General features: G+C 37.5%; 2 protein-coding genes across 2 annotated transcripts; both read right to left on the minus strand.

Moving 5' to 3' along the window:
• Positions 1–4448: 4448 nt before the first annotated feature.
• Positions 4449–8832, minus strand: LOC143463088 (uncharacterized). The gene is made up of 4 exons (XM_076961458.1): positions 8557–8832; positions 6160–6304; positions 5770–5891; positions 4449–5516 (listed from the first exon to the last, which is right to left on the minus strand). The coding sequence occupies exons 1-4, from the start codon at positions 8806–8808 to the stop codon at positions 5268–5270; spliced, it is 768 nt and encodes a 255-aa protein (XP_076817573.1). The 5' UTR covers positions 8809–8832; the 3' UTR covers positions 4449–5267.
• A 6661-nt stretch (positions 8833–15493) lies between these two features.
• LOC143463087 (uncharacterized) lies at positions 15494–18645 on the minus strand. The gene is made up of 4 exons (XM_076961456.1): positions 18314–18645; positions 16477–16621; positions 16085–16206; positions 15494–15831 (listed from the first exon to the last, which is right to left on the minus strand). Exons 1-4 carry the CDS (start codon positions 18563–18565, stop codon positions 15583–15585), a joined length of 768 nt encoding a protein of 255 aa, XP_076817571.1. The 5' UTR covers positions 18566–18645; the 3' UTR covers positions 15494–15582.
• Positions 18646–22804: the final 4159 nt, after the last annotated feature.

Here is a 22804-nt window from a genome sequence, read left to right on the forward strand (position 1 = left end):
ATGTACCGTACAGGTTTTACCTTCGCGATTTTCTATCATATAGTTTACAGGAGGAATAACTTTTTTAACCACGTAAGGGCCTTTATAAGGAAAGTGAAACTTTCTTGTTTCATGTTTTTGAAGAGCCTCGTCTCGCAACAGGACCGCATCACCCTCTTCATACCGATCGTCAGACGCCTTTTCGTCGTATCGTTTCTTCATTTGCAACCTACGTTTTCCCAACCTTGATTGAACTGTTTGGTGAACCAATTTCATTCTGTCTTGCAGATGAAGGATGTCTTCACACTTTGGGGTAAAAATTGGTGCTTTACTAATAAGATCTGCAGGCAACCTCAGATTCCTTCCGGTGAGTAAGTAATGAGGAGAAACTCCAGTTTCCTCGTGAACACTTGCATTGTAAGTAGCGCTAACCGATGAGAGCGCATCATCCCAAGAAGTTGGGTCAACCTGAACGTAATTTTTTAAAATCGCAATTATGGTCTGATTGTTTCTTTCCACACCACCGTTTCCCATTGCGTGATACGGGCTGGTTCTTGTCTTGTTGCAGATCATTAAGCGTGAGAGCTCTTGAAAAAGAATACTTTCGAAATTCCGGCCCTGGTCGGAGTGAATTGTTTCTGGGACGCCATGTATCGTCACCCAACGGTGGTAAAGCAAATAAGCAGTATCTTTGGCATTTTGAAATTTCATTGGCCAACACTGCATGTATTTCGTGTAGGTGTCACAAACGACAAGAATATAACGGTTGCCGTTTCGTGTTTCGGGTAGACCGCTTAATACGTCGATTTCAACTTTCTGCATAGGTGTATTCTCTTCTGACGGAACTAATGGGGCACGAACAATTCGCCTTGGTACTTTTCTTAAATCGCACAAGCAACACTCTTTGCAGTATGTTTCAACATCTTTGTGGCAAAATGGCCAGAAAAAACGCTCCTTTAACCTGGCAAACGTCCTTTTGACGCCCATGTGTCCACCTCCGTGAATCAAATCGTGAACAGACTTCAACACATCATTCTTCATTGTTGAGGGCACCAGCAACTGAGCATAATTTTCTTCCACAGAATTCTCGATTCTTCGATATAGCATACCATTATGTAAAAAAATCTCACCAAATATATTCCAATAGTGACGCAGGGCTTTGCTGTCATTTTTCACTTTTTTGAATGATGGTCGGCTTTCCTGGCTCATCCACTGAAACAGTCTTTTCAACACTGGATCTTTTTGCTGCGCCTTAATAGTGTTTTCGGTTGACCATCCAGATGCTTCTGAAAAATCCATCAAACACACTTGGTATTCTTTGGCGGAAATTGAACTTTCATAGCTGCTGTCAGTTTGAAACGGAAACAAGGGGTCTAATTGCTCTGCCCTTATAGTATCATCTGAACAAGGACGACGGCTAAGCGAGTCGGCATTCGTGTGTTTTCTTCCTGCGCGGTGAATTAATTTAAAGTTAAAATTGCACAAGAAATCGAACCAGCGAGCGCATTGTCCATATGTGTCTCGTGATTCCCACAGCCAACGAAGAGATGCGTGATCTGTTCTAAGCAGGAACTCTTCGGTTAAATAGCATCGAAAAACCTTTAACGCGTGAATGACCGCTAGCAGCTCTTTCCTGGTTGTTGAGTAATTTCGCTCGGTTTTGGTGAGCGATCTACTACTGTACGAGACGGGATGTTCTTCGCCATTCACTAGTTGCGAAAGAGCGCAACCAACAGCTGTGTTACATGCGTCTGTGTCAACAATAAAAGGTTTGGATAGGTCGGGGTATCGGAGAACTGGGGATTTTGTCAGCAATTCTTTAAGCAGCCCGAACGCCTTTTTACATTCTTCTGTCCACAAAAAAACCTTTTTAGTTGAGTGCGCTAAATTGTTCAGTGGTGATGCAATCTGAGAATAACTTGGAATAAACTTCCGATAGTAGGATGACAAGCCCAAAAATTGGCGAACTTCTTTCAATGTTTTCGGTGTTGGCCAATTAGAAACGTCTTCTACTTTTTGTGGGTCGCACGATATCCCTTCATGTGATACAACGTGGCCAAGAAATTTTACTTTTTCCTTAAGTAAATTACATTTGGAAGGTCCGAGCTTCAGGCCAGCTTGTCGAAGTCGAGAGAAAACGTTTTCCAAACGTTCCATATGTTCGTTGAATGTGCGACCGTACACGATAATATCGTCTAAATAAGCAATCGCACCATTCCACTCAACGCCGTTTAACACCACTCTCATCAAGTGCTGGAAGGTTGACGGCGCATTACAAAGTCCAAAAGGCATAACATTAAATTCGTAGAGTCCTTTATAACACGTAAAAGCAGTTTTTGGTTTATCGGAGGGTTTCATTTTAATTTGCCAGTAGCCCGAACGAAGGTCTAAAGTTGAAAAGTAACGACATCCAGACAATTGGTCTAAGCTCTCATCAATTCGAGGTAATGGATAACTAGACTTTTTTGTACAGTCATTCAGCTTACGGTAATCGATGCAAAACCGCACATCACCGTCTTTTTTGCGAACTAATACAATTGGACTAGCCCAAGGTGATTGAGAAGGTTGAATAATTTCTTTGTCACACATATCCTCAATTAGTTCATTTACCTTTTGCTTTTGGGGTTCAGACAAGCGTCTTGGGTGCTGTCGTATAGGGAGCGAGTCTCCTGTTTCGATTGAGTGTTCGACCAGTTCTGTTTGTCCAATATCGTACGGGTGCAGCGAAAATACATCACGATAGGAAGAGATTACGGAAAACAGCTTTTGACGTTCAACTTCTGACAGTTCCAATTTGTCCAAACATAACTCATCGTGCAGTGCAGGCAACTCAACGTCGGCAAACTTATTCTCTGTAATAGGAAGAATTGAGTAAGCGTTTGTATATTGAATATTGCCTTCACCTGCAATTGGAACAACTCTTGCCACGGAAGATCCGCTTGGAATTACTATTTCGACGTCTGATGGATTTGCCAAGCGTAACTGGACTAAATTGGCTTGAGTAGAGGTAACATACTCTGCGACTGCAACATTCCATTTCTCTTGAACGTTGTTAAGGCGTTCGATCAAAACTTCCACATCTGGCATGTCTGGTTGGCCGTCAAATGTCCCAGGGAGTAACAGTTCGGTGAAAGGAGGAATACGTGCAAAATCTAACAACTTAACAACATGACTATTTGCTAGGCCTGGGAATTTTAGTATGGGAATGGTGCCACCTCCCGCTTTTAAAAACATTTTTTCATAATTCACAACACACCGGTTATGTTGTAAATAATCAATTCCCAAGATACAATGATCAGCGATAGAGTCGCAGACATAAACATTGCAAAATTCTATACAACCGGCGACTGAGATTTTAACCTTACATCTGCCCAACATATTTATAGGCTTCCCTCCAGCACCCACAAAACCAATTCCGGTAGGGCATTTTGTTAATGTTGTCTGTAGCGTATCATACAAACTCTTACTTATAACTGTAACGGTAGCCCCAGTGTCAATCAAAGCAAACACTGAACTCTCATTAATGTTTATGTTGGCATACCTATGCAAGTCCTGATCCATAGTTTGAACCTGGTAGATTTCCCGTGGTGGATTGCTGTTAGTTCCATGTACATCAAAAACACGTCGAAGGTTTCTTGCACGCTGCCTATGACAGCGTCGAGCAATGTGACCATATTCTCCACAGTTAAAACACTGAAGTCTTCTTCTCTCTTCCCGAGGTTCTCTTGTTGTCTTCATTTCGTTTCGCAGTTGGGAAATTTCGTCCCGAAGTTTTTCGACAGTTAGTTTTAATTGGGATACGTCCTGGTGATCTCTTGTCACCGCTGCTACTTCTGACGTCATTATACGTGGTTCATGATGCGTCCGTTCTGCGTTTTCAATAATGCTCTTTGCTGTGGCATAAAAATCCGGTTGTGCATTTTTAGAGTTGTCGCGTAAGATTTGAGAGGCTTGTTGACGGTCTCTCAGTCCTTGAACGAGTAGGTTGTACAGCACACTGCTGCGCATTTCATGCTGTTCGTCGTTTGGATAAGCCATTTTTCCTAATTGGGCTATAGCTTCAAGAAAGCTTCTTACGGATTCGTCAAAACCTTGAGTGCGCTGAAAGAGTTGTTGCATGGCGTGCTTTTGTGAAGATAGACCTGAAGCCGTGTCTTTTGCTTGTTGAATGAGTTCGTCATAACTGAGATCGTAGAGTTCTTTACGACCATCGGTCATGGAGAATTTCATATCTTCCGGCAAGCTTTGTAGAAATGCATGTTTCTTTGCCGCATCCGATGCTTTGACGCTGTCGCAGAAGGATTCAAATTCTTGTAGGAAAGATAAAAAACTATTGCCACGTTGGTAACGAGGCGGAGAATAAAAAAAAATTCATGCTTCTTCAGTAAAACTTGATAAAATCTTCTGTGTATCTAAGAGTCCTGCCGTGCTCGCCAGTGTTACGTTTTTACTGTCCTCAGTCTTAGATACACAGTAGGCACATCTTTTATTAAAAGCAGCTCAGTTAAATTGTCATTTTCAGCAGCTCATTCCAGGAGCTTAAATCAGGACTGACCCTACGAATACTTGGCTGGAATACGTCAATGAAAAGACACGTGTGCTTAATCAAACACGGAAAACGCAGTAGGCCTCAAGAGAGAACGCGGCAGGGCAGACACAACGCAAAACAAATGCAACACAATTATGAAAAGTTGCATATTATTCAGAATTAATGGAATACTTCTGCAGAAAAGACTTTATTGTGATTTGTGAATACTTATAGTTGTGTAAACATTATATTGCAGTCAATTGAAAGTGCGGGAGACGTAGTAATCTATCCTAGGGGTAGGAAGCATGCTTCTCCGGAAAATTTTGAGTTTGCAAGGTCTAAAATAGCATAGAGTGCACAAAATTTGCTTTCCTTTCCAAAAAAAAAAACAGATTGCCTGGGGATTAATTTACCGAAATTTGTATTATTTCTTGCAAAATTGGCTAATGCGTATCGTAGAATAAACGACATTTTATGCCAGTTTATGAAGTATTGTGTTTTGTTTAATACCTTCAATTAAGCATATGATATTCATTTGAAATATATGGCGGTTGGTCACCCTATTGTTGCATTGCGTTCTTTGCTTTTATACAGTATCATTAAATACATGAAGAGTGATTATTAGTTCTAAATTAAGCAGCTTAAAAGACATTGGCAAATCACTTAGTGCTATTAATCTACCGAACGACTTCACCAAAGTAGCCCTGAATCAATTTTAGCCATTGGCCCCGCTCGGCCATAACCCGCCCCTGGATACTAGCTATGAAATCAAATCGAAAACGAAGTACATAACAAATGCAAAACTAATCACAAGAAGGGAAACAGTAATCATGGTCTGAGTTTTCATTGTTTTGAAAAGTGGATCATGGTCAATAAAATCTTGCACTTCAGAGCCTCCGACGTTCTTATGTGGGAACGCATTTGTGGGGATTTCTACTCCGAGAAAATCGCACAAAGGTTTCCAGCCTTGTTTGACATTGAACACCAGGAGTTTGTCACTTGGCACCGACTGTAATACATAAATTTATATTTTATGACAAAAAATTACTACGGTAATGACGTTACAAACTAAGTTACTGTAATATAGTAACAGAAAGGGTTGGTATAAATCAATCGATGCAATTTGAATAACCGTTTTAAAGATGTTACAGTATTAATTAATATACTTACAACCCGTAAACACAATCATTTTTTATAGAAATAACAGTAAAACACTTAAGAATATCCGAAGAGTTAGTACTCTATGATAAAACATTACAAACCGCAATCACGTGAGAATTATGACTTCTATATGAGATCTTGTAATTCAAGGAGTTCAATATTTTCGAGCGTCGCAAAATGCAATCCAGCCAACGCTGTTTATGTTGTGCAAACACGGCGAAATCTAAAATGTGTATTACTTTCAAGTTAAGTACATTGTAAAATATAACATCCACTTGGTCTATACTGCATGACACTTATGACATGCTCTATAGTATATGCATTTGAAGTAAGAACTGAACTTTTTCGTGCTGTAACTTACATCCGAACAGTCAGGACCCTGAGGGAAAGTTCTTGTTGTATTTTTGGATCCGGTATATATCTTATGGTCAAAGTTATATTAAGATAAGTAGATAACGTTTTTATATTTATGAAAATAAAAATGCACTTGCCAGTACAATCTGTGAATCTCCGAAAATCTCTCGCTGCTTGAGAAGTTAGCCTTAAAAACGATACAATTGATGTCTCCCACTTGTCACTCTGTCGCAAATAACTTCGAAACCATGATTCTTCGTCGTCCCTGAGAGTCAAAATAACCTACAACCAAAAATTACAGAACAACGAACAAAGAACAAAGAACAACAGGAAATAGGTTTCAGTGAAAAGAAAAATAAAGCAAGGTACATGTACAACAGATGGTGTAGGGAATGCTAATAGCCTATATATCGCCTTGCTTTAACTTGCCTTATTTTACGACACCGAATATATATCACATTTCATTAACTTGCGATCTTCGCACATTCAAGTTAATCTAACTTATTGGCGTATTTCAAATATTTCAAAATTGCAATTTCGACTGAATCGGCTCTTTAGCTAACCAACCGTGAAAAAGGTGATTTTATTTATTTATTTATTTATTTATTTATTTATTCATCCTTTATACATGTTGGTGTTTAGGGGTCAAAAAATTTTGTTTCTTGTGCAACTATGGACCATACCTTATTGCAAGGCTGTATACAAGTATAAGCTGTTAATTTTACAACTCGACTAACTTACAAGTATACTTAGTTTAAAAAACTTTCGTCCTCGAGAACTTTATTGTAGTATATAGAACTTGCGGAATATTTTTTTAGTTCCTTTGTTATCATATCCCGCAGCCGATCAATACCATCATAACACTAACATTATTACACATATTAGTTATGATGAAAGAAGTAATAGTGTAAGAAAGCATTGCACAGATGACCAATCATACATTCAGCGACCTCAGCTTGAGCTTATCTTTTGATAAACCTATTTAAGAAAGATTAATATACAAAAATAAATCAACTACAAAAAATGATAAACCAGTTTCAATTCAAGTCCCTAAAACAATCAAGTACACACGCGTACTGGAAAATTAGTTAAAGTACTCGATTACTTTCGGGTACAACAAAATTGGTACTCGAATAGTACTTGAGTCGATTCCTTCAGTCGAGTAAAACAGCTCTGACTTAATGTCTCTTGAACAATCTTTGGACGATATTTCCTATTCATATAAATTTGTGAGTGCTTTTTTGTATTGTTTTATTTGTCGGTGCTTGCGATAAACTTAAACATTGTTGAGTTTCTTCCAGATGGTCAAAACAAAAGCTATAAGAAGGTTTTAAATTGTTATTGTATGCATGCTGTACTTATTACAACTACGTTAGTTTTTTGTGCACTTTTGGCATGATATAATCTTATTCTAAAAAGACGTCGGATATTCCAGTCAGGCTAATAACATGCTGGTTTACAATAAGTTTTATCTAGCCGACGAAGAGTTAGTTTAAACACCTAACTTTGGGTAATTCAACATAAAACACATATCCATTCTGATTCGAAGTCTTAAAGCGACGAGAACGTTATAATGGCAAGGGACGCATGGTACGAGAGTCAAACTGGCAAATCTTAAAGATAGGAATCTCATTGAATCGGAATCCGATTTTACTATTTTTCGATTTCTGAGAACAGTTTTATGTTCCAGAAAACACTGTTACGCTGGGTAACTTGCACACATAGGCTATTGTTTGTGTGAAACAAAACATGCATTAATATTAAATACTCGTTCATGAAGCAACATTGTAAAACAAGCGCTTTACGCAGTAATGGATATGAACTTTGACGTGTCTTGTCAATTTTACTGATGCTGTAATTTTGCTTAATGTAAAATTAAGTTCTTATAGTTCCAGCAGCGTAGCTATCAAAACAAACACTTCATCTCAACAGTTTTATAACGCAGAAGTCCATTTATTTGGGACTTAAATATTTCAGCTTAAAAAGTATTGTAGAATAGTAGGTTATTCTGTAACGTGCGTTCTTATAAATATTACCAAAATTATCAACTTTCTCAACATGGACTGCTTTAGAATTAGATTTCTTTCCAATAACAGCATCTTTTTTGTTGTAGCCGTGAGATTTTTTACCAGTTCAATGCAAAACATTTGAAAGTTCGTTTCGTACAAGCAGATCTAAAAAATTTCCATTTCCAGACTCCTGCTGCACGTTTCTGCCCAGCTGTAAAGGGGGCTATGGCGCAAATATTAAAATGTAGCGCTACATTTACTGTCAAAAGATGTAATAAAGCTACCAAAAGTTATCTATAATAACAGGTATAATTTCCTAATGTGCAGATGCAGTATATTTGTTTCATTTAGGCTTTTAAACGGATTGTGGAGACCTGTGTGGTAATTTTAACTCTAACAACCAAACTAACAAAAATGCCAATAAGACAAGCTACTTCACATCTTTTTAAGCAACTAATTATTACATGGGTGACTTCATTCAGTTTTAAAACAACTCATACACTCACAAGAAAGCAATAGTCTAACCTTGCTGTCAGGAAAAGCCTTGTATATTTCCTCCCAGTAATAACATGGTGGGACATCGGCAACAGCATCAACATCTTCATACATGGAGCGGAAATCTTCAGTGCTTGCGCCTTCATTGAACACCTTCATCCATTGATCACGGTGAACGTGATAATGTTCGAAATAGTCGTAAACTTTAAAGCCCAACTGGTTAAGAGCAGCGGACAATGAGGTTGTGCCAGTTTTTGGCAATCCAGCCACAATTATTTTCATTTTTTGTTACCAACGGGCAACAACGATTACCTGTAAAGAAGATAATGAAAGTCCAGCTGATACGTTTATATCCAAGTAGAACTATTATTTTTAATGCTCACATCTCTAAAGTATAGGCTTGAAACAAATACCGAGTGGGTACGTAGTGACGTAACAAGATTTTATTGTAATGGAACAGTAGTGAATATATTTATTCTATACACAGTATACAGCACATGTATAACGGCTCAAACGTTCCCTAAATCAAGCCAGGTTCTGTGCCACAATGAAGGTGAATCGCTACAACAACTAAACTTACAGCCAAAGTTTCGCATGCTTATATTCTTTTCACAATAGCACAAAGGCGGAAGCTGATTAAAAATGAACTTCCTGGACAAATGACATAGTGCTTTATATGGCAAGGTGCAAACAAGCCTAGATGAAGCTTAACAGATAAAACCGAAGATGTGAAATACGTAAGACGGTGAAATAAAAATGATAAAAAGGTAATACATCAAACAGTTTCGGTGGTGGACAGTAGCGGATTAAAGTGGAAGTTGATCGGGCTGCAGCCCTAGGCCCACCAGAATACGTACGCCAGCTTTATAAAAAATAAGCAAGTTTACCAAAAAGTCTGTACGTACGTGCTAGTTTGTTTGTCAAATCTGTACTTGAATGGCATGCTCTCAGTCACGTCCTGCATAGCAAAATGCAAAACTGCATATCGAAATGCAAGCTTAATCTTGCTTTTCCTGGTGTAATTACAGTGTATATGAAATATGTAACTGTGAGAAATTTTCGCATCCCTTAATCATAGTTTGGTGTTGAACGAGGTGAATGTTTTTTCCGACATTATAGGACATATATAAGTTTTTCAATTGGGTTTCTATGGCTGGTAATACAACTAGTACAACTAAAACTTTTGAAAATGACTATTGCAATAAAATTCTAAGCGGCGTCTTGATATATCCAAGTGATTTTGCAAAAACTTTTTCCCAAAGAAGAATGCATAAGTAGCTGCTGAATTTTTTGATTCCTCATATGCTGTAGCGAACTTTGACTTGACTCACTTTTTCTATCATAGGTCTAGGTCTGCACCGGTTACACTAATCTAGTTGTAAAACATTTTCTTGCGTGTAAAGAAACCACAATTTTGTGGCTATAGAGAAATTTCGTAACCAACATGAAGATGGCAGTAATTAAAAAGACTTTTGAAATATTATTATGATAAATTTTGTACTGTTGTTGGAATGTCTGTAGTTTATTTATTACTGTCTGCTTACTTTTGTCATCATTGGACTAAAAACAATTTTTGCATGACTTAGTCGGCGATAATTCACTGACCGCTACGAAGCGAACCGTCTTACCGTTATCGAGTTCTTGCGGCAGAGCGTGTGTTTCCTGATCGATTTGAGATTTTTGTTTTTACTTTGTGGTTTTCCTCTAAAATTGTCATCGAAAATGGTACAAAGAAGATACTTAAGAATCGTTATTGCGCAAACCTAGCACATCGTGCACAACATTGCATAAGACCGGAAATTGTGCGTAGACCTGCCTGTACTGTTACTCAGGTTACTTCATTTCAACTAAATGCTCACCAACTATACTTCTACTAGTTACTTGATGACCCTTGGTTTAGTAGTCAGCAGTTTGCTGGGTTAGGCAAACACTCCCAACCCAAAGCGAATTAAAAACAAAACACAAAGACTAAATAAAGAAAGTTTTTGTCGTGCTTGCATTGCCGCTTTAACTTTAATATGGGATACACTGCTTAGTGTATACCATAACTATCTTTTTATATCGCAATCTGACTCTTAAGAAAAATTAGAAGAATTAAAATTAGGGAATCTTGTCTAGAAATGTTCTAAACTTCCGTTGAATGGGTTATATAATATTAAACACAGAGAATCTGATTAATTTCACAATGGTTTTCATTATTACTTCTGACAAACATGAGAAATTATGACAATATCACTGTTCATAGAAAACGATCTTAAGAACCCAATTGCAGTCAAAACGCATCTCTCTACATTACAACATCACTTGAGGAGATTTTTCTCGGTGCTGTTACGATCTATCTCTTTTTCATTCAGTCATTTTAAAATTTTAGCATGCAACGGTCCATATATACATTGAAAGGAAAAACTAAAGAAACAGAAACGAGCTTGAGGCGCAATGCGCTTGTCAATAACAGGAAATGATTTGGACATTTAGACTCGAAGGTTTACATGTTAGGTGTTAGTTCTATTCTAACAAAAAGATTTTCTATAAAAGAAATAACTGTCAATCAACACGGTATATCGGTTATTACGGGGCCAATCGTGCAGATAAACATGTTTAGCAATTACGTTGCCAATGACATAGAGGTTATTTCGAATTCGGCGAGTTCACAATGCTATATAGATAACTTGTTTATAAAATATGTTGACAATTATGGGGTTATCTTAGTGCAATGAGTTGAAAAGTGCAAGATGGATAACATGTTTACAGAACAGGTTGTCAGTCAACTGTTCTTCGATTGGTTAACAATTATGTCATGAACTGAGAAGGGCTTAAGCCGCAGGGGTTCCCAACCTTTTTATGTTCTCGTACCACTTAGCCACCACGGATTGTCAACAGGTACCACTATTTTCAAAACAACTAATTTGATCCAATATTAAATTATTTGCAAGATCTGGATGTAAAGTCAACGAAAGTAGCAAAATTACCAACAAAACATCACAGAGTCCATTAAACCACACAGCACAGAACGCATCAGAACTATACTACTACTATACTACGCATACTACTATATATCGCATGCAACGGAGAGCTGCTCGCGTACCACCTGAAAAGCTCCCGCGCACCACTAGTGGTACGCGTACCACCGGTTGGGAACCCCTGGCTTAAGGCAACTATGACGTTATATAATAATAGCACATACATAATTATAACGTCACAACTCGGAAAACAATGGAAACAGTGTCTTCCAGCTAAGTCAAGCGGTTAGTACTTAAAATTGAAGTAGCCTATATAACACAATGACAAATCATTTAAAACTACGGATATATCAACTGATTTAACCAAAGGAGCTCTGGATTAATCAATCAATCATTTCAATCATTTTATTTTTATGAAAAACGCGGTGAGGACGAAAATCACATCAATTGCTACTAGCACGCGCCAACGAACGGGAAAAAGTGACAAAGCCGAAAAGGCTTAAAACATGCTCAAAAATATTTAAGGAAAGAATTGCTGTTAACAATTAGCATAACCACGACATCCACAATTTAATTCTTTTTTTCCACATTTCAGAAGAAGAAGCCCTCTCTTATTCAAGCCGGTGATCAAAAGGTTCTACCAAGCAAACTAAAGCAGAATAAACGCTAAGGATTAGGTAGTGTATATATTTCAAGCAAAGCCAATACAACTGCTAAATTTTAACAACGCAACGATACTAAATAATGTGTCCACAAGCAATAAAACCCGATTCCTATAAAACGTTGTTTCAATGACCTAGGTGTATTTCACCGACATTTTGACACGCAATTCGTGTAAAGGATGCGCAATTGGGTCAAGATGAAGAATTATTATTTACGTGGGTCAGTACCCAAAGAGCATGTAATAATGGTCAGCAATCACTTTGTTATAGGCTACACAGCTCATTTGGCTCATGTAAAGGGCGTTGCAAACATGACAAACACTTTGCTTGTTTGCACTTAATGTTTACTTTGAGAAGCTCACGAGCATGTTTTGAACAAACTGTCATGTGCTTTAGGTGTCATTTGCAAAAGCAAAGCATTAGCCAATACACATACAGGCTATATACACTGGCCAATAATGAACAAAGCAAAAGTTTTCATATCGTTTTCTTTGTCGTAAACTGTGGAGTGCGAGAATAGTTGTGCTCACGTTTTCAGCACAATGAAAACCCATGCTCACGCGCAATTTACAAATCGGAAAAATGTGACGAATCGGCTGAACATCCAGTCTATGTTGCAATATGCGGTGCCTAATCAGAACAAGATACTCAACAGAGCTTAAATCCGCAGAGCAGTGCAGAGTTTTAGTTTAAACGGCGCTTAATTAAAAAGGTGTTCTCAACTTTCCACCGCATCCGAATAACCGCTCCTCATATAAATATTTCAAGCATTGCACAACAGATATGAAGAATGAAATTGTTTCAATGATAAATGTTCTATTGCAATATGAGCGCTTAATTGGGTTCAGAGTTGTAAACGAGCCTTATATTGTTAACCCGGCCCGAGCACGAAAATTTATTTGAAGCCCGAATTAGACCCGAAAGGCAAATTTACTGAATGAATGAAAGTCATCTTTTGATGCCATTCTTTGACTGCTATCCTTTTCTAAGTTGAGTTTTGCGCTCTCGTGGAGGTTTTTAGCAATCTGGCCGCATGCAAATTGGTGTAAAAAGTGAAATTACGACGCAAACATAGCAGATTGCGAGTATAAATTCGACCCCAAATTTTTTTCAAACTTGAGGCCGAAACCAACTCAAAAGCCCGGCTTGCAACTCTGCTTGAGTTAGTTGTGCACTAAAATGAAATCCAGTGTCAAACAACTGTAGACCGGAATAAAACAATAAGACTGGAATAATAATTGCAAGATCAGAACAAACGTGTAATCTATGTCTAGGTCTGTGATTTGTAATTCTGTGTATGAAGTGTCAACTGATTTTTAGGATTTGTTCACCTAGATTCTAGAAGAAGTAATTTTACACGTGACTACATGAATGTTATTTTTGTACTGTGACTTGAGTCAGTTGAGACAATTTATTGTTGCATGATTACGTATTCACTTGATATTTGTTTCAAACATACATGTTACAGCATCAAAAATAATATTTTTATTTGCATATAAACGTATCAACTGGACTTTCATTAGCCTGTGTGCAGGCGATCGCCATTGGTAACAAAAAATGAAAATGATTGTTGCTGGATTGCCAAAAACTGGCACAACCTCATTGTCCGCTGCTCTTAACCAGTTGGGCTTTAAAGTTTACGACTTTTTCGAACATTATCACGTTCACCGTGATCAATGGATGAAGGTGTTCAATGAAGGAGCAAGCACTGAAGATTTCCGCTCCATGTATGAAGATGTTGATGCCGTTGCCGATGTCCAACCGTGCTATTACTGGGAGGAAATATACAAGGCTTTTCCTGATAGCAAGGTTAGGTTATTGGTGTCCTGTAATTGCAAGTTTAGTTTGGAAACAAAACAAGATCACCCAGACACCCATGTGTTAATTGGCTGCGTGCAAAAAATGAAGTTCCTCGTCCTAATTGGCGGGTTTTGTGATAATTTTTTTCCTGGGTTAAAAATACCAGTCAGATCTGTACAATATGTTTGAAAGCCTAAATGACACAAATATACCCTATCTTCACATTAGGGAATTCACATTGACATCGTTTAGCAAGCAATTTAGCGCTGTCTTATAAAAACTGCCCCGTAGTACCCTTCACGTAGCGGGTCAGAAACCAGCAACGGGAGTCAGGGAATAAAATTCGTTTAAATAGGTATGTACGGAGCGAATTTTAAAACTTTTGCATTGAACTGGTACGAAATGTCATGGCTACAACAAAAAAGTGCATAGGTATTGGAAGGAAATCATCCAATGCACTATGCTTGCCTATTTTGGGAAAGTTGACAATTTTCGTCCTATAGAGAATGTAGCCACGTTAATTTCGCTAAAACTTCCATACTTTGCAGTTCGGCTCCTGCTGACATAAGATTCATTAACGTGCAATCCAATCTTTCTCATTTTTAAGTCGATTGATTATGGGCTTTGGGAGGTGTCATACTGAAGAGTGTGGCACCAATACGCGCACTCGGGCTTCGTCAACGTGCGCGCCAAATATTTTTTCTTTTCACGACGACTCAATATAAACAAAGATTGAAGAACTTGGTTCTTGAACGTTCATTTGCAATAGATAAACCTCAGCTAACACAGCGAAAACAAATATACAAAGCAGTATCCCTTTCAAATACATTTCGCTCTTTTGTTCGGCTCAACTACGGGAACAAAATTTCATGTAAAGTTTTAACAAATTTTCAGGAAACTGGTATTTGCAGACGAGCGCAAAATATGAAAATACTTATTTACGCTGTTCATAACATTTGAAAAAAGTTTAAAAATAAAAATTACGTTTCGCGATTATAACTTTGCAGTCTCTGTGGGAATTAAGTAAACAAAATTTCCAATTCAAATTCTTGAACTTCATCTTCTTCATATCATTCAAGCACTTTTCCTTTCAAGAAACAATGACATTAAATTTAAATTTTCTTACATACCAAAATCAATGCATCACCAAACAGCTCGTGTGTTTTGGAAAACAAAACAAGATCACCCAGACACCTTCGTGTGGATTGGCTGCTTACAATTAGGCATGAAGTTCCTCGTCGTAATTGGCAGGTTTTTTGATAATTTATTTCCTGGGTTAAAGATACCAGTCAGATCTCTACAATCCGTTTGAAAGCCTAAATGACACAAATATACCCTATCTTTCCGAAAAAAGATCTTTCTTTCCTTTCCAAAAAAGCCGAATGCTTGGGGATTAATTTACCGAAATTTGTATTATTTCTTGCAAAATTGGCTAATTCGCTTTGCGTATCGTAGAATATACGACATTTTATGCCAATTTATGTTGTATTGTTTTTTGTTTAATACCTTCAAGAATATTTTCCAGAATTTATTCATTTGAAATACAGTATATGGTGGTTGGTCAACCTATTGTTGCATTGCGCTTAATTTTATTCATCGGCCTCGCTCGGCTATAATCCGCCCCTGGATACTAGCTATGAAATCAAATCGAAAACGAAGTACATAACAAATGCAAAACTAATCACAAGAAGGGAAACAGTAATCATGGTCTGAGTTTTTATTGTCTTGAAAAGTGGATCATGGTCAATAAAATCTTGCACTTCAGAGCCTCCGACGTTCTTATGTGGGAACGCATTTGTGGGGATTTCTACTCCGAGAAAATCGCACAAAGGTTTCCAGCCTTGTTTGACCTTGAACACCAGGAGTTTGTCACTTGGCACCGACTATAATATATAAATTTATATTTTATGACAAAAAATTACTACGGTAATGACGTTACAAACTAAGTTACTGTAATATAGTAACAGAAAGGGTTGGTATAAATCAATCGATGCAATTTGAATAACCGTTTTAAAGATGTTACAGTATTAATTAATATACTTACAACCCGTAAACACAATCATTTTTTATAGAAATAACAGTAAAACACTTAAGAATATCCGAAGAGTTAGTACTCTATAAAAAAACATTACAAACCGCAATCACGTGAGAATTATGACTTCTATATGAGATCTTGTAATTCAAGGAGTTCAATATTTTCGAGCGTCGCAAAATGCAATCCAGCCAACGCTGTTTATATTGTGCAAACACGGCGAAATCTAAAATGTGTATTACTTTCAAGTTTAGTACATTGTAAAATGTAACATCTACTTGGTCTATACTGTATGACACTTACGACATGCTCTATTGCTCTATATGCATTTGAAGTAAGAACTGAATTTTTTTGTGCTGTAATCTACATCCGAACAGTCAGGACCCTGAGGGAAATTTCTTGTTGCATTTTTGATCCGATATATATGTTATGGTCAAAGTTATATTAAGAAAGTTAGATAACATTTTTATATTTATGAAAATAAAAATGCACTTGCCAGTGCAATCTGTGAAACTTCGAAAATCTCTCGCGGCTTGAGAAGTTAGCCTTAAAAACGATACAATTGATGTCTCCCACTTGTCACTCTGTCGCAAATAACTTCGAAACCATGATTCTTCGTCGTCTCTGAGAGTCAAAATAACCTGCAACCAAAAATTAAAATAAAAAAACAACAAACTAGTTTTTAGTGAACAGGAAAATAATAGTGAAAACAGTGCTTTTTTGTATTGTGTTATTTGTCGGTGTTTGCTATAAACTCACACATTGTTGAGTTTCTCTGAGATGGTGCAAAACAAAATCTAAGAAGGTATGCATTGTTATTGTTACATACATGCTACTTATTCCATTTGAGTTAATATTTGTGTGTCAATTTTATGATTCTATTTTCAGGGACATGCAGTATGCAATCAAAAAGGTATTATGAAAAAAGTTTGAAAAAGGTATCAAAAAAAGGTATCAATAAAAGGTATCAAAAAGGTTGAAAGGTATTGCGCAAAAATGCGAATTTTTGTGCTTATATCGATTATAGTCTTACAACGCCATAGCTAAGCATCTGTTTGTGCCCTCGTGGGCACTGGGCAAGATGAAGCACCTCAAATTGTGTTCGTGTTTACATGTAAACTCTCAGTCTGCAGTAAGCATATAAATTTTGTTAATATAATGACACACGTTATTACAACGTTCTTCCAACCAAATCTTGTGAAACCTTTACAGTATTAACATATGGCCAAACAGGTTTAGTTTTCAATGAAAAAACGTTCGGATTTTTGATTTTTCATACAATTAACTTACGTCAGAGAATAAATGCGTTGTGCATGGAAAATATTTGCATAGTTTGAAAATTTAGCAACTGGCTGTTTATGAAGCAGTATTTCGGAATTACAAGCAAACATAATTTTTGCAGGGGCCTAAGTTTACCTTCTGTCCCGAGCCCTTATTGCGCTCTATACGGCCCCGACTATGTGTCTTCGCGTAGGTATTCACTGAATCAACTATGACGACAGCCTGTGAGTCTTCACCTTGATTAAATAGGCTGCTGGTCTTGAGCCAACTAAGCCAGTATTCCTCTAATTGACACGAGAACATGCATTAATATTAAATACTCGTTCATGAAGCAACATTGAAAACAAGCACTTTACGCAGTAATGATTAGGAATATTTGACACGTGTTGTCAACTTGGATGCTGGTTATTTTTCTTGAAATAAAACTTAGTTCGTGGTCCTTGCGTAGCTTTAAGCTACGTATTCGTATTTGAACATATCATTTCATAGGCCTTGAATTTTTCAGCTTAAAAAGTATTGTAGAATTTTCAGTAAATCTTTAACGTAGCCTACATTTTCAATATGACGAAAATTGTCAACTTTCCCAAAATAGGCAAGCATACTGCAATGGATGATTTCCTTCCAATACCCATACATTTTTGTTGTAGCCATGACATTTCGTACCAGTTCAATGCAAAAGTTTTAAAATTCGTTCCGTACACACCGATTTAAACGAATTTTATTCTCTGACTCCTGTTGCTGGTTTCTGACCCGCTACGTGAAGGGTACTACGGGGCAGTTTTTATAAGACAGCGCTAAATTGGTTGCTAAACGATGTGAACGTGAATTCCCTAATGTGAAGATAGGGTATATTTAATGTGTCATTTAGGCTTTCAAACGTATTGTACAGCTCTGACTGGTATTTTTACTCCAGGAAATAAATTATCACAAAACCCGCCAATTAGGACGAGGAACTTCATGTTTTGCACGCAGCCAATCCATTCATGGATGTTTGGGTGATCTTGTTTTGTTTCCAAACTAAACTTGCAATTACAGGACACCAATAACCTAACCTTGCTATCAGGAAAAGCCTTGTATATTTCCTCCCAGTAATAACATGGTGGGACATCGGCAACGGCATCAACATCTTCATACATGGAGCGGAAATCTTCATTGCTTGCTCCTTCATTGAACACCTTCATCCATTGATCACGGTGAACGTGATAATGTTCGAAAAAGTCGTAAACTTTAAAGCCCAACTGGTTAAGAGCAGTGGACAATGAGGTTGTGCCAGTTTTTGGTAATCCAGCCACAATTATTTTCATTTTTTGTTACCAATGGCGATCGCCTGCATACAGGATAATGGAAGTCCAGTTGATACGTTTATATTCAAATAAAAATATTATTTTTGATGCTGTAACATATATGTTTGAAACAGATATCAAGTGAATACGTAATCATGCAACAATTGTCTCAACTGACTCGAGTCACAGTACAAAAATGACAGTCACGTGTAAAATTACTTCTTCTACGTGAACAAATCCTAAAAATCAGTTGACACTTCATACACAGAATTACAAATCACAGACCTAGACATAGTTTACACATTGATCTTGCAATTATTATTCCAGTCTTATTGTTTTATTCCAGTCTACAGTTGTTTGACACTGGATTTCATTTTAGTGCAAAACTAACTCAAGCAGAGTTGCAAGCCGGGCTTTTGAGTTGGTTTCGGCCTCAAGTTTGAAAAAAATTGGGGTCGAATTTATACGCGCACTCTGCTATATTTGCGTCGTAATTTCACTTTTTACACGACTGTGCATGAGCCCAGATTGCTGAAAACCTCCACGAGAGCGCAAAACTCAACTTAAAAAAGGATAGCAGTCAAAGAATGGCATCAAAAGATGATTTTCATTCATTCAGTAAATTTGCCTTTCGGGTCTAATTCGGGCTTCAAATAAATTTTCGTGCTCGGGCCGGGTTAACAATATAAGGCTCGTTTACAACTCTGAACCCAATTAAGCGCTCATATTGCAATAGTACATTTATCATCGAAACAATTGAATTCTTTATATCTGTTGTGCAATACTTGAAATGAACATGTGGAGCGGTTATTCGGATGCGGTGGAAAGTTGGGAACACCTTTTTAATTAAGCGCCCTTTAAACTAGAACTCTACACTGCTCTGTGGATTTAAGCTCTGTTTAGTATCTTGTTCTGATTAGGCACCGCATATTGCAACATAGACTGGATGTTCAGCCGATTCGTCGCATTTTCCGATTTGTAAATTGCGCGTGAGCATGGACTTTCATTGTGCTGAAAACATGAGCACAACTATTCTCGCACTCCACAGTTTACGACAAAGAAAACGATATGACATCTTTTGCTTTGTTCATTATTGGCCAGTGTATATAGGCTGTATGTGTATAGGCTATTGCTTAGCTTTTGCAAATGACACCTGAAGCACATGACAGTTTGTTCAAAACATGCTCGTGAGCTTCTCAGAAAAACCACCATGCACTATTCTGTTGTTAGAAATGATACGAGCACTTGTAGATTGGCTACTACTTCTGAATCGACAACATGTTACATCATAAGCTGCCTTGTCTCTGTCTTCAGTTTGCTGAGTTAGGCAAAGATTTCCGTCGCTAAGCGTAAGTAAACATTAAGTGCAAACAAGCAAAGTGTTTGTCATGCTTGCAACGCCCTTTACATGAGCCAAATGAGCTGTGTAGCCTATAACAAAGTGATTGCTGACCATTATTACATGCTCTTTAGGTACTGACCCACGTAAATAATAATTCTTCATCTTGACCCATTTTTGCATCCTTCACGCAGGACGAATTGCATGTCAAAATGTCGGTGAAATACAGCTAGGCCACTGAGACAACGTTTTATAGGCATCATGTTTTATTGCTTGTGGACACATTATTTAGTATCGTTGCGTTGTTAAAATTTAGCAGTTGTATTGGCTTTGCTTGAATTATATACACTACCTGATCCTTAACGTTTATTCTTATAATTATCATTTTACCTAAGGCATTTGTTTCCTTTATTTCTTTTTAGGACTTGTGTTACTGTTTTTTTCTTTGTACAACCTTCCACACACAGTGTGCATGTTTCCTTACATTTTTTAAGTATTTTCATTGCCCCTGCAGACAATGTTCCCTCTAAGCTGCGCGCGTGCGCAAATGCGCACTGCTGACACGATCTCCGCGCACAGAAAATCTGTGTTGCGCACAAGAAAATAAGCCAATCTGAATTAAAAATAGAATAAACGCATAATAATGGCCACAGTGCGCACGTGGCACGTCTGATGTTGCTCACAGTGGTCCAAGGGACCGCTCAGAGAGTTAGTGTGTTTGCTCAGACTCGTGAAAAATTAGAGGGAACATTGCCTGCAGATGTAATCTTTGAAAGTCTTGCATTCCATCGTTATAATATTGTAAAGGAACAAGGCTGGTCTAAGAATGTGCGAGACCCGAATGGATTTCTGTACAACAGTGGTTCTCTACCTTGTTTGGTTCACGGAAATCTTTTTCTTTGTTAAATGCAGCGTAGCGCTGGACCCAACTAGATGCAATCGACCCTGTAAAGAAGGCTACATATTTGGGGGCGGGGTGACATTTTTTAACTTAGATATGGCCTAGTTGCGTTGTGGTTTGTCAAGATAAGGTGGGCTCCTTCCCCCTCTATATTTCCCATAGTGCATTTGTTAATCTGATTGCTACCGCATATCAAATCGTGTTGCCGAATTGCTTAATTGCTGAAGATTTGAACACGTTTACCCTGGTTTGCTTGATGGAGCCTTTTTATCACCGGCTAGAATAAAAGAGAAAGAGAGCTTAAGAGACGAGAGACAAAGAGTTTAAATGGTATATTGACTATGTAGCAGCACTTGGCACCACACAGACATGTCAGTTTGAGTATGACGTGATTTAATCACTTTTACGTCATTATTTACGCTTGCGTTATGATGGGTTATTTTGTAAGTTATTGGCATTATTCTGATCAAAGTTCACTGTGCAGCGATTCTATCAATAACGACAGGCCAAGTAATTTGTAACTGCTATTCACGATTTTATAGTGCTGACCGCATGGAGCTGACAAAGAATAAATTAAATTTCTTTTAACGCATAATCCTCAGCTCTATCGCCTATAGGTATGTCGGTCTACATCATATTCCACACAATTTGGGCACTTGGTCTTTCGCATTTGCGCACCTAGTAACACTCCTTTTTAAAAGTATCTCTAGTATCTTAAGTATCTTAAAAGAACCAAACAGAACTACCGCAGTAGCCAATGTATCTGCACCGCTAGCCTGGTCTTTTATAGACAAGGGTAAAACTCCTTTCCATGGCATCTTGAGATTTCTTGTAGTTTCCTGTGTAGGTCCAACAAATTCCTACCTAACATGGTGAGTATTGTATATGTTTCATTGGTTTCTTTTTTAACAAATCAGTTTTTTTTGCAGTGTCGCCGGAAGTAGGTCTACGAGGCAGCAGGAACACTGATAACTTTTCACCGCATGCATACATAACTTTACAAATCCAAGATTAAACTTTTCATGTCTTTATAAATGGTATTTTCGCTCTGCCACCGGCGCCTCTTAAAGAAAGATAAAATATAAAAAAAACTTGGTCATACAGTACAAAAGCTTCATCAAGTGCAATCATGCTATCCTGGGATGATTGTATTCTTACCAAAAAACTACTTTAACAGGAAGGATTCACTGAGACTTCACACAGTTTTATATACTGAGCCACATCGCTTAGAATCGCGATCGACCAACGCCAAAATAGCACAATCTAAAATCTTAGGTTGAGTGATTTGGATGTATCAAAGTCACTGCTACGTGGTAATACTACTTTTATGCACTATGCACTGTTTAGATATGATAAATAAGAAGCGAAAAATATTATCAACTTTTTGCGTGTGATATAAATTTGGTTCCTAATCGTATAACAGTGTTATTGTATTATACTGATCTGCCAGTACAACTATCAATTCCGATACAGTTGCAAATGTGCAAGCAAAAAACACGCTTGCGAAAGAAGTGGAAAATATTACCTATATACAGATGTCAAAACAACATCATTGCTATTGCTAAACGTGTTATAACAACCTTATGCCTACAATCAGCTGCATTTGTGTATGGATAACGCACATTGGGATAACCGTCCCATGTATACTTTACTACACAAACACCAAAATAAATTATTGAAAATTTTATTTTGCCTATACACCGTTTGGTATTTTTCGTTTGACTTTAAGAGCTGAGTTCACAGACAAAATCACTTATACAATTAACTCTATAGGTTTATTTTAATGAGGCAGAACACGAATCCTGGTTGAAATTGGTAAAAAGCGTAGATAGCCCTGTAGCAATAGATTACCACAAGGTCATTATCTAATTGATTTGTTGCCTTGAGCGACAAAGATAATCGGAAATTTGCTGTACAGTGACCATTTCTAAAGAGATAAATAGCCACATTCCAGAAAACACGAGCTGTTTGTAAGATTTGCCGTAACGTTGGACTTGTACTATAGCGTGGCATGATGAAT

This window comes from Clavelina lepadiformis, chromosome 6 (genome assembly GCF_947623445.1).
Source record: "Clavelina lepadiformis chromosome 6, kaClaLepa1.1, whole genome shotgun sequence".
NCBI classification, from domain to species: Eukaryota; Metazoa; Chordata; class Ascidiacea; order Aplousobranchia; family Clavelinidae; genus Clavelina; species Clavelina lepadiformis.